This window comes from Branchiostoma belcheri, unplaced genomic scaffold, assembly GCF_001625305.1.
Source record: "Branchiostoma belcheri isolate BF01 breed outbred unplaced genomic scaffold, Haploidv18h27 scaffold23, whole genome shotgun sequence".
Classification (NCBI taxonomy): Eukaryota; Metazoa; Chordata; class Leptocardii; order Amphioxiformes; family Branchiostomatidae; genus Branchiostoma; species Branchiostoma belcheri.
This window is the reverse complement of record NW_017803824.1, coordinates 1336637-1348599: the sequence shown is the minus strand read 5'-3', so window position 1 is coordinate 1348599 and position 11963 is coordinate 1336637. Positions and strand designations below refer to the sequence as shown.

At 39.9% G+C, this 11963-nt stretch overlaps 1 protein-coding gene across 1 annotated transcript in view; it reads right to left on the bottom strand.

Moving 5' to 3' along the window:
* The window catches only part of LOC109470697 (sodium- and chloride-dependent glycine transporter 1-like), a 29290-nt gene that overhangs the window by 2778 nt on the left and 14549 nt on the right, over nucleotides 1–11963 (bottom strand). Inside the window, exons 6-13 of the mRNA XM_019769728.1 lie at nucleotides 9361–9493; nucleotides 8683–8921; nucleotides 8150–8274; nucleotides 7585–7697; nucleotides 2144–2275; nucleotides 1480–1579; nucleotides 945–1045; nucleotides 265–432 (exon numbers count right to left, since the gene is read on the bottom strand). Of these exons, the coding sequence (XP_019625287.1) occupies nucleotides 265–432; nucleotides 945–1045; nucleotides 1480–1579; nucleotides 2144–2275; nucleotides 7585–7697; nucleotides 8150–8274; nucleotides 8683–8921; nucleotides 9361–9493 (1111 nt within the window). The remainder of the gene's footprint in view (nucleotides 1–264; nucleotides 433–944; nucleotides 1046–1479; nucleotides 1580–2143; nucleotides 2276–7584; nucleotides 7698–8149; nucleotides 8275–8682; nucleotides 8922–9360; nucleotides 9494–11963) is intronic.

Here is an 11963-nt window from a genome sequence, read left to right as displayed (position 1 = left end):
CAAAAGTTCAGCTGCAGTACCAAAACAAGCTGCCTGGGGGCTAAAATCAAATCATTTTGAGGCCAACTCACCTACCAAATGTAATTCTTCTCGAGTTATCATGTTTACAGACATACACGAATGCCTACAAAACTTGGCCTTCGTGAAGATAAAAACAGCACACCTTGCTGAAGGTAGTGCACGACATCTTTGGGTTGCTATTGGCAAGTGCAGTTTACTCTACCACACAACTCAAATAAATCTTGGGAAGACCCAAAAACTCACCTCCATGAAGGTTCCCTTGGCCTGCACGAGTGCGATGATGGCGAAGAGTGGGATGTTGACGACAGAGGCCATGGCCATGAGCCAGCCCAGACTGTCGGCCCAGTCAGGGTACTCATACTTCCCGTACGTCACCGGGGTGTGGTTCACCATGGTGAACAGCAGGATGCCCTGTGGAGGTACAGAAGTACAGTTAGACTCAACTTCAATGGACTGCATTCCTGCTATAAGGAAATGTTGTCATGCCAGCTAGCTACCTTTTAGGCCTAGGAAACTGTATTTCCTGTTTCAGTCCTGAAAACATTAGGGTCTGTAGGTAGGGGTTTTTTCTCTCTTTTTTTTTAAAGACTTTGGCAATCTCTAGTGATCCAACCTATACAATATAGTTTAACAAAGTAAAACTTTCATGAGGATACTTCTATTATCAATGTCACTGTTGTAAATGTCAAAACTGATTGTACAACGTTTCTTCACTCGGGTGTCAAATCATGGAGCTAGAAAAGGTCGATCAGCTTGAAAAATTTATGTCCCTTGCAGGGATCCACAAAACAAAAAGCTAGGGTCTGCCGTTTTTTTTCTAGGGTCGGTCGGGAAACAGGAAACACTTTTTTTCTTAGGGCTAAGGAGTGTCACCACAAGGAGGAGTGTGTCTCCCCAAAATAGTTTTAAGACGGCGTACTTACCAGAAGAACAACAGGAGTGATGACCTTCCAGCAGATTTTCCACCAAATGCTGGGGTAGGAGCCAAGCATCATCTTGATGTTGTCAAAGAACCGGTCACAACCTGTTGGAGTAAAAAAAATCCCTGTAAGTCAACTAGATTTCACAACACTAAACCATTCCGCAAATGAATTTAAATAGTAGCGAAAAGAATTTACAGAGTACTTAGTGAAATGTTCAGACCATATTATGCACTCAACTCATTACCGGTAGCCCTTCCCTCCCAAACTCTACAAATTACCGTATTTTCGATATTGTCTTCAATTTCCTTTCACTGTCTAGAAAATTTGATTTATCACATTAATTCTGGGTTCTATTGGCGTGCCAGGCATTTTCATTTTATATCCACTAAACATTTCGTTTTTGTTACCCAAACCTGTATTTATCTTTTTATGTTTCATGAGCAAAGGATGTTTAAGCACATTATGATGTGCTTTCTGTCCAATGCTCACAAATCTATGTGAATAAAATAAAATAAAATAAAATGTTGAGACGTACCGTACAGCCAGGCCAGCACAAGGCACTCGGTGACAGCCACAATCATGAGGGAAACACCAGCGCTGTACCAGTCAACCATTGTCAGCAGGTAGATCCCACCCTACACAGGAAACAACAATAGAATGCTTTAGATTTAACATACACTGGTAACAACATCAACATTATATCAGTAGTTTTGTGATGGTCAGCCAGGATCAGTCTACCTATAACACCGTAATCGTATATGACAATGAGTCTCTAAGTCTTGAGCCAAAGTTACCCAGCTCTGTGGTTGTTCTGGAACAATGGAATGGTGTGTGCAGTATTTTCTGAGCAGAAAATACTGCAAACAGACTTTCCTCACTTCACTCAGGTGAAAAAAGGAGTACCTAGCTTCGGTTACTGACATCCCTTGGATATGATCATCTACGCATTGCTGGACAATACCCCTCACGGGGTGTACCGTCCAGGGGATGTTAAATGGAGGTCCCGTGTTTGGGAGACCCACACACCACGTTATCAAAAAGAGTAGGGGTCCTTCCCGGTGTGAGTGAGTGGTTCAAACCTTACAGTCTGGTCTTACGCAGCTGGTTCAAACCTTACAGTCTGGTCTTACGCAGCTTGTACTTTCATGTACAAAACTGGTGACGCTTTAAGGTAGTTTACTGGTTATGCAAAAGCCTACCTGTGAGACCATGGGAAGAGCCAGGAGGAACTGCAGCACACAGATGGCCAGGGTGAACCACGTCTTGTTTGGTCGCAGGATGGTCGGGAACTCGTCAATCAGCCCGCTAAGCACAGCCTCCAACATTCCAAACTACGGCAGGAAAAATACAGGGGCAGAATGTTATTACATGTCCAGGTACGGCTTGTACTTATTGCAGACTGCTTCTGGTATCTGGAACAGAAGGCTAGGGGTTTGATGAGTAAGGCAGCCCGCTTGTTGTAAACGCTCTGCAAAGAAAGCATGTTTGGTTTTCAAGCACATTCCATGTTAGATACTATCATCCATGTTTATGTATATACTGTATACACAAGCAAGACAAACAAAGGGGGCGTACTGGCCAAGAGGTGCATGACATATTAACGTGAATCGATGGGTTTATTTTTTTCATTCATCAACAAACCCGAACATAGCAAAGCAATCGGAGTCTGCCAGTGCCCCTGTTGATGTCCCTGTCACCAGAATTGTCTCGGCTGGTTTTTCAACGTTACACTTCATTCTTTCACTTTCTTTCTTTCTTTCTCTCTGTTAGCTGAGGGGCCGAGATATTTCTGGTGGTATGACACATTAAAAATTGCACTACTGAGTCCTGAACATCGCGAGAGAAACACCCGAATCAAGTATATCTGAAGTGCGAATTCAAGATGTGTCACGAAAATCATCCAGGGTTGAACAGAGGCACTGACAGTGGGGTACAAACATTCTTTTTAGTGTGGGTAATGCAATTCAGCAGAAAAGAACCTAATTAACACTTTTCAAGGCCAATAACACTACCCTTGTACCCTGTAGTTCTCGGCTTCAAAATGTTGTTTTCTTTTTAATCCTTTTGCTGAGATTATCTCTTTTCTATAATTATCTTTTTTCTATATGTTGGGTCATACCAGTGTAAAATGCTCCACTGAAATCTGAAACATGACCAAAATGTTTCACCAAATTTTGTACGCAAGGGTAGTACTAAGGTTGAATCTTAGTTCCTTCACTAGTACTGCAAGGAAACCATCAAGTTGACCCCAATTTTTGTATGTCAAAGAAAAGCCCCAAAACTTGAGCTTGCATTTTGTTTGAAAAACCTGCATACATGTATTTGTCCGATTGAGGGTTTCCTATGACAATCTTAGGCCAACCATGGCTGCTGACTTCAGAAGCCAAGAGCTAAAACTTCACAGCACACACACACTGGGTATCCCCTTGAATGTGAGAAAAAAAACTTGTGTAACTTTTTCTTTCACTACATATGAAATGCCAAAAGACTTCTAACCAGAGTTCCAGAAAGAATCGTATGTGCATGAAGTGCTCTTGCTGGCCAAACCCTTCCCTTGTACAACCCTATCCCCCACCCTATAGCAGCTCCCTACTGCCCGCTTCTTTCCGAAGCCAGCAGCCATTTTGGATTGCGTGCTGATCATAATAATAACATCGTAATACTATATATAAACGTCTTATTAATCAAGCCACGCCACTATATAAAACTCAAGAGAGGAGCACAATCATTGGAAGGAAAGGTTTTCTTGTGATGGAATACGTAGATGTCGTACTTGTTACCGTAACGCTGCCGCAACCTGGTCGGAGGCTCGGCCCGCGAGGACGCCCAGCCCCTACCACTCACTATCATCTTGAATGAGGATAGTGAACAAGCAGAGATGACCAGAAAGATTAGACCATGAATTAACCAGACCGGAATTAACCAGTCTTTCATCATGCACACTAGCTAACAGCTACGAGCCGTGAAAGATCTAATTTAACTTCATACTGCATACTGTTTGTATAGTTTTTATATTCTTTTTTTTTAAACGTTGTATATATATTTTGTACACGTGTTCTAGAGTAGTTAAGTGAAAGGGATGGGAAAGAGTGGGACAAGACACTCACATGTACAGCAGGTAGAATGAAGCGAAAGCATTGCACTTTTTTTTTGTTTGCGGCAGGTTTCATGGATACACCATGGTCAGACTCAGACAGAGGATGTAGCTATGCATGTAACATAAATTATATTATATATTATTATAAGAGACAGGAAAAACCATGTTCTGTTCTACTAGAAATGTGAACCAAAGAATAAGATTTGGGGCTCAAAACATGTACGTTGCGTTATAGTTTTTCAACAAAGGAGGTTCTGCTGAAGGCATCTTTACATGTAGGTTACAAAACATTAAACTTTGAACAAAAACAAGAGAGAAATGTTCACAAAGTTGTTATAGACAGCAAACAGGACAAAGACACTGCAAGCTGCTCTAACTTTGCACACAAAAAAAAAGATGAGAAGACAGATGAACAGACTTTGGCAGAGATTGTGCTCCTGCAGCGTGAAAAGCCATGAAGTGACGCTGGTTATACACGACTCATCCCTTTCACTGAATTACTCTGAACCAGGAAAAATCACATCACAGCAATTCTAACATCTTCAGTATTATTAGCATTACTCAAAGGATCTTGGGGGGAATCTTTGTGTACTTTTCTTACATTTTCGTCTACATCAAAACTTCTTTTGTTTTTTGGACAAGCTGTCATTGAGAAAATTAAATGTTTAAACGTTTGCCTGCAAAAAGGGTTTTCAGTTTTGAAATGTTTCTTTTGAAAATCAAAATTGAAAAGGACAAGACTATGAAACATTCCTCTTGAACACTGAAATTAGAATTAGACTTTTTGAATGTTTTCATCTACAAAAATCTGAGTTGATAGTACAGTGATCCTACTGAATGTTTTTACCGATTGAATTTGATTCTGATCTTAAGTCATTTAGTCCGCATTTAATCTGTGTACTGCACAAATAACATTATTGTAGCCTTGGACAAGGCTTATTTTCTTGGTTCAGATTATTTATCATTTGCAGCATGTGTACAGTAAGTGCCAGTAGCAGTTCTCTGGATTCAAATTTAGTTTTGCTGAACATCAATCTCAACATTTGCTGTCCTTTGTTTTCTTGAAAACTATTGCAAAAATCTGTCACAGGTTTTCTTTTTAATTCTGATCATTTTCTCCAGGCCTTAATATGTTGGAGAGAGCAGTTTACAATTGCTTCACTGTGAGAATACCACAGGCAAGCAACAGGAAACAGAATGATTGTGACAGATCTTTGGCACTTTAACTTGGGCAAATTTGGACAAAATTTTACAAACATTAAAAACATAATCGCCAGAGAACTGCTGTACAATTTCTGAGGATATTTGTACACTTCTGTTCCTTTCCTTGTCCCATGCTCATAAAATATCAAATTTGTTTGATTAAGTCACATCTCATGATCAGTGGAAGGGGCATTTTTTCATGAAGGTTGCACAGCTTGGTTGGCATGCCAAAAACCCCTTCAGCTACAAACTTAAGTTTTCCTTTTCTTACAATCAACATTTGGCAATGTTGACAAAGGGAGTTGTGCATGGAACAAGGGCACAGAAGTCTTGCTGCAAGCAAAGGGGGTATGGGATATCAGTAAATATGTTGGGGGAAAGTCTGAGGGGTGTGCATCATAAATAATGCACTTCTTGACTTGAACTACCACTGTGACAGTGGTTTGTATACATCCATGGGATTTCTGCAAGAAAATACACTTTTCAACATGAGAGGAAGAGCAAAATCACAATATTTTGGCAGTTTCTCACCATCAAAGTTATGAAATACATGTAATATACGTTCACATGTAGCATAACCTGAACAGAAAATGCGATATTACGACCAAAACATGCTGCCTCATATGAAAACATTGTTTTGTAGGATACCTACAAGTAGAAAAGGCATTCAATGCAAAACTAATTTGGTGAGACAATAATAAAGAGATTATGTTTTTCTCTCATGTCCATCTTTGTTTATCAGTGCACTTTGTTTACAAAGGCTGTTGACAAACAAAGGTAAAAGTGATAATGTCACCTTCACTTAAATCAATTTTCATTTTTGTACTTTTTCTAAAATAGCTTTTGGTCTCCATTGGTAAGATACTGCCAGTTTCATAAGAGGGTTGCATATTGCCAGTGGACTTCTTTTAGTTAGGTATCTCTTTTTGTACATTTTGCATACTGCAAACTTCATGACCAATTGTCATTTATATCTACTGTTATTATGAACGTTGCCTGAAAAAACTGATGTTTTCATGTTTTCAACATGTGGATGTATAGATTGAGGCTGAACAGACAACCACTATATGAATATGCAACCATCTCTTCACAACATCATTTCTACTCTAAGACAATTATAAAAGCATGCTGGAGGCACAATTCTCTCTTCTGACATAGTCAGGCACTGTTGGAGTACCAAACTCAAACTTTAAGGTCCTTAATTTTGATTTTTGAATATCAATTGAATTTACTTTCTGTAAAAAAAAAAAGGTGCAAGTTTGTTTTTGTCGAATTTTCAAGTTTTTAGTTTCTTAGAAATTAATTCATTTGGAATTATTGAAATGTTTTAAAAGAGTACAAATTTGCAAGTCTGCGCCATTTGGAGGAATTCACTTTTTTACCCAAGGTAAGTCCAAAAACCCTGAGCATGCCTTACAGAGAAGAGTGCGTGAATGAAGTGCACAGGGCTTACAGGCTGGTCTCTGGTGAGGTCTGCCAGCAGGAGAGAACCAGTCATGAGGATGTTGCAATACCATGCAAGAGTTCACAACTGTAGTGTTGTGTATCACTGCATCAGTACATCACACTTTAAGTATTAACTTCTTGTTTTTTCTTATTTCTTGTTTTTGCAGTTGCCAGTGCTACGTTAATATCATAATTCTTAGCCAAAGCACACATAGGCAAAGCTTACTGCCTAAGCTTTGTTCTGAAGCCAAACATGCAATCAATTCATTGCAAAATTTTGTCTGCTTATTGAAGCAAAGAATGTTTCCGTACAGTATGTACTAAGTATTTCATTAATTATTGCATCTCCTGTGCTAGCAGATATCAACTGAATCAGACAAAAAATGCATTTTATTTTCATTTCACAATGCAAATCAAATAAAATAAGCAAATTTCTTGTTTGTTGAGCGTATCTCATATCTGAAGAATTGGTAGAATCAATGAGTTGAATTTTTTTCTTGAGAATTGTGGTCTTTGTCAGTTCATTTTTGATCTGCACGAGTGCTGCCTTGCTGTGGGATGACTTACTCTGCCACCTCCTCTCAAATCCATGGAAGTATATCCACTAACACATACAGCAGTGGTCCACTGCACTGAAGTACCATTTGGACGACAATCTCTTTTTAAGAAATCCCAAAGCCGATCACACTTAGTATCAGCATTTCACAGGAACGAGAAATCTTCCAGGACTGGACCACTGCTCGAAGGCAAGAGGAGGGGGCAGGATATACCATCTAAAAGAAAGGTAGCGTGGCACACGTGTCGGTAGGTAGACAAGCCTGGTAGCCTCATGCACAAAGAAAAAAAACTGAGATGTGGTGTCGTGAGGGGTGTAGAAAAGGGAACTTGTTGTACCTGACTGTCCAGCCCGAGAGTGAACAACATGAAGAAGAAGAGGATGGCCCAGAGAGGGGAGATGGGGAGCAGGGACACTGCCTCGGGGTAGGCTACAAACGCCAACCCTGGACCTGCAAACACAAAACATGGCATTCTCATCAGGTTGTACGCAACAGCAGAACACATTAAACATTTTTATCATGACTTTGTTGTATGCAACATAGTGAAATAAAAACTGTAGATCTTTGATTTTAAGGTTTAATTTTTTTGCTGTAACTTCTCACTGCAACCACACAAAACACATTCAACATTCTTGTCATGTATGCAACAGGGAAATAAAAAAAAAAACTTTAAATCTTTCAGTGATTGCAAATTTTTGTTGCAATCTCTCACAGAAAACTCATCACACCAACAAACATTTACTCTGTCCTCCAAGGCGTTACTACCACAAATGTATAATTGCTTGAACCACAGACTTAATTTTTAAGTGATAACTTTTCAATTTCAAGCAACTGTCTGTCAACTTTGGGAGTTAAAAGAAAAACACATATATAACATCCAGAGAAAAGTGGATAACACACACCTTGGTCAATAACGTCTCCAACTGGCACACCGATCTCGTGGGCCATGAAGCCAATGACAGAGAAGATGACAAAACCGGCAAACACGCTGGTGGCACAGTTGCTCACAGAGATGATCAGAGCATCGCTGAAACAGACAAGGAGACCATGAATCCTTAGTACTAGCTATAGGTTTAACATGCACACCTTGAAACTTCTGTGGTTTTGTTTCCATGTTTTTTGACACATCAAGTATTACTGCTGTACTGCAGATTTATTTCAACCCCGAATTTAAAGACTAAAAATCTCCTTTTCTTCAGTATTTGATTTGTGTACTGTCAACTTACAACCGTTAGGCAAAGTAACTGGTGAATGCAGAAACTTAAGTTTTACATGCAAACCTTGAGACTTCAAAATTTGTGGTTTCATTTTCAAGGTTTTCATGACACCAGGAATATGTGTTCCAAGGCATTACTATATACTGTGTTACAGAATTGTTTCAACGTAGAATTTAAAACCTTTTCCCATCTTAATCTCCAGTATTACATGTACGTACCGGTAGCAGTTGTTGTTGAAGCGGTTGTAGCTGGACATGGTAATGAGAGAGCCCCAGGCTGCGCCCAGGGAGTAGAAGATCTGCACAGCGGCGTCCATCCACACCTTGGGGTGGGACAGGCGGCTCCAGTCAGGCTTGATGTAGAAGAAGATTCCGTCCATGGCGCCCTCCAGGGTCAGCCCGCGAATCAACAGGATGAACAGGACGATGTAGGGGAACGTAGCGGTGAAGTACACAACCTGGGGAGGAACAACGAACAAATTAGCAACACTGTATAATGTTTATTAGAGTTAAAACTTTTGATCCAACACAAAGAAGTTCTCTCCCCTAGAGCTTTCGACCAGTCACTCTGGTTTTCCTCAATAGACTGACCCAGTGAGGCTGACATCGTCTGCCAGATACCTTTGACCCAGTGTTGACGTCACACTTCAAAGAAGCCATGTGACAAGCCTGACTGGGTCAGTCTACTGAGGAAGAGTAGAGAGACTGGTCGAAAGCTCAAGATGATAAGAGAACGTCTCTGTGTTGGATCTTAAGTTTGAACTCTAAGCAACACTGTAGAATGATGGTACTTGCACCTGTTGTTAGCATTCAGAATGATTTTTGCTTTGCTACCAAAATTTTACATCAAGTACATTTAGGAAAAACCTTTGCTACGTTGGAGGGAGACAGCCTTACCTTGCCGGAGGACTTGACTCCCTTGACCAATGAGAAGAAGACGACAATCCAGCCCAGGAGGTTACACAAGGTCAGGGACCAGCTGATCCCGCCCATGTCATCTATGCCGTCTGAGATCTGCAGAACAAAGTGCCTGGAGGAGAAGAAAAGCTTTGGTTAATCATCAAAGAATGGTGAAATCTAATAAATGTTAACCAGGGCTCTCCCCAAGCAATGAAGCAAGGCTGTTCCCCATCTTCCCAAATTCCTAGCCCCTCTGCCAAAATGTTCAAATTTAGGGTTTTCTCTTAGTATTTTCATGAAATTTTGCTATTTTCCTCAGTTGATAAGGGAGCACCTCTCCCTAAGAATTTCTGGGGAGACCCCTGGTTAACAATTGTCCTGCAGCGCCCATATATATACATATATGTGGGTTGCACATACAGTACCACCCGTATAGTGCCCTGTGTATGTATGATTTGGAGGTATTTCTTGTGCAATGCATCACACTGCAGTGAAATGCAACAAATGCAGAAGTAACTGTGCCACCGCAAGACAAAAAATGTCAGGGGTCTGTGACCTGATTACGACATTAAGTTATTGAAAATATTGTGTAAAGAATGCCAGCTGGACAAGGGTTAAAATCCTTCCCATACCTTTACATTTCTAGAACACTTGCTAAGTTGGACTACACAGGCCACTACAGTAGGATTGTACAATCATGTAGTTCATTGGTAGTGGCCTATGTTCAACTATATTGTACCTTACTCTGTCTCGTAACCTTGCGAATCTTTTATTGCATAAGGATTATTTCTTCATGCCACAAGAGTTACAAAATGTAATTATTGTTTTTGGATTGTCTGTTTGTATTTTCTGTGATCCCCTGTGCCCCAGTGGAATTTTTTTGTCCTTGGAGTTTGTTTTCAAAGCAGCAGAGTATGTAACATTAAAACAATCGAGAGGAAAGCTACAATTCTAGTGTAACAGCTGGGATGGGCGGAAAACGTTTGATGCACATTTAAGTCATGTAGTTAAAGTAGCCAACAGCTGTGGTCGTGAAATCAATTATACCGATATCACTGTAAAACATGGCTTCTAGTTAATCCTTACTTCTTACATTATATTAATATAGACCAACTGAAATATGTGAAATTTTACTTCTTCATGTCAAACATTTTTGTCTTGGGACATGACACTTTGGACCTATTGGAATGAAAAGAATTCATGAACTGGTTAGACCCTTGGGCAGTTCCTATCCAACAATGGACAGGTCACCTTGGATGTTTGAAATGATGCAGAGCGAACTAATGAGAATTAACTTCAAAAGCCAGCTGCGACCAGCACAGATGTAGCTCTATACCACCACCAAAAAGTACCAGGACTGACCCGACTTTTTCTGAAATGGATTATTTGATTAGCAGAAGGTCTTCTGTTGACCTAATTTGCGTACTAGATTACATTTGGTTACTTAACATGTGTGTTCTCTCCTGTGCCATTAGTGCTAAAAGCTCTCGTCAGTGGACTAATGGATTGGAACGGTCTTTTTTTTAAAGCGTAGTAATTGGTGAAGGTACTCAACAAACGGAACAATTTAAGTTATTTTAACACCCTTGTACATCTACATGTACACGAGCAAAGTAAGTTGTGAGTAAACAAAATAGAAGGCATTTAAGGTAGTGATATCTGGCCGAGTCATTCAACCTGACTACTTTTACCCTCGAGCTAGCTGGAACAATATCTTGATTCACATCTTCGTAAGTACGCCCAGCATGACTCGTGTGGCTTCAGGACATGAACAATGCGAGGGTCAAACGAAGCTTCTGGCGGGGTGAAAATGTCAAATAACTTCAATTGTTCAAAGGGACCCGCCTGTTTGTGTAGGTGTCATAATGTGTACAAATAGGTAAATATGTATATCAAAGAATCAGTGTTCGAAATACCTGTCTGCAGTCTGCAATCTGCAGATAGATTTTCAAGATTGCAGAAGAAAAATTTATACAATCTGCAATTTTGCAGAAGGAAAAATTGGCACTTGGGATTTGGTGCTCTTGGCCCCAAGCACAGACAACACTGAAGCTCCTATTCTGAAACAACAGGAGCTTCTTCACTAATTTGCATCAACCTTGTCTTGACTTGTCTATCTTTTGTTTCTTTTGGACTTCCAAACATTTGTCTTCACTAATTTGCATATTAATCAATAGTTCATGCTTATAAACCTGCAAGATTGTAGTATGGAGGCTTGTGTATTTGCAGAAAGTATTTCCAAATTGCAGAACAAAATTTTGACTCTTCTGCAATATTGCAGAGCGCTGAAAAAAAGTATTTCGACCACTGAAGAATGTTTAGACCTTAGAACAAGTAGTATAAGTTGACTCATCTATTTCTTGTACGTAGCATTATAACCATGTATTTGTCTGTATGTCTACATGTAGTTTTAGACGAAAGTCACTGTACTTTTGTTGTGTCAATTAAGTTCTTCTGATAAAGTGATATGATGGCAATGTATACCTCCAAGCAGATGTTGAGGGGGGTTGAATCATTACATTTTTTGATCTGCCCGTCTCCGTGTCAAGAGGAGTAGGTCATTGAAGTTCCAAATAGCAAGCAAAGAAGTTACTGTAAGT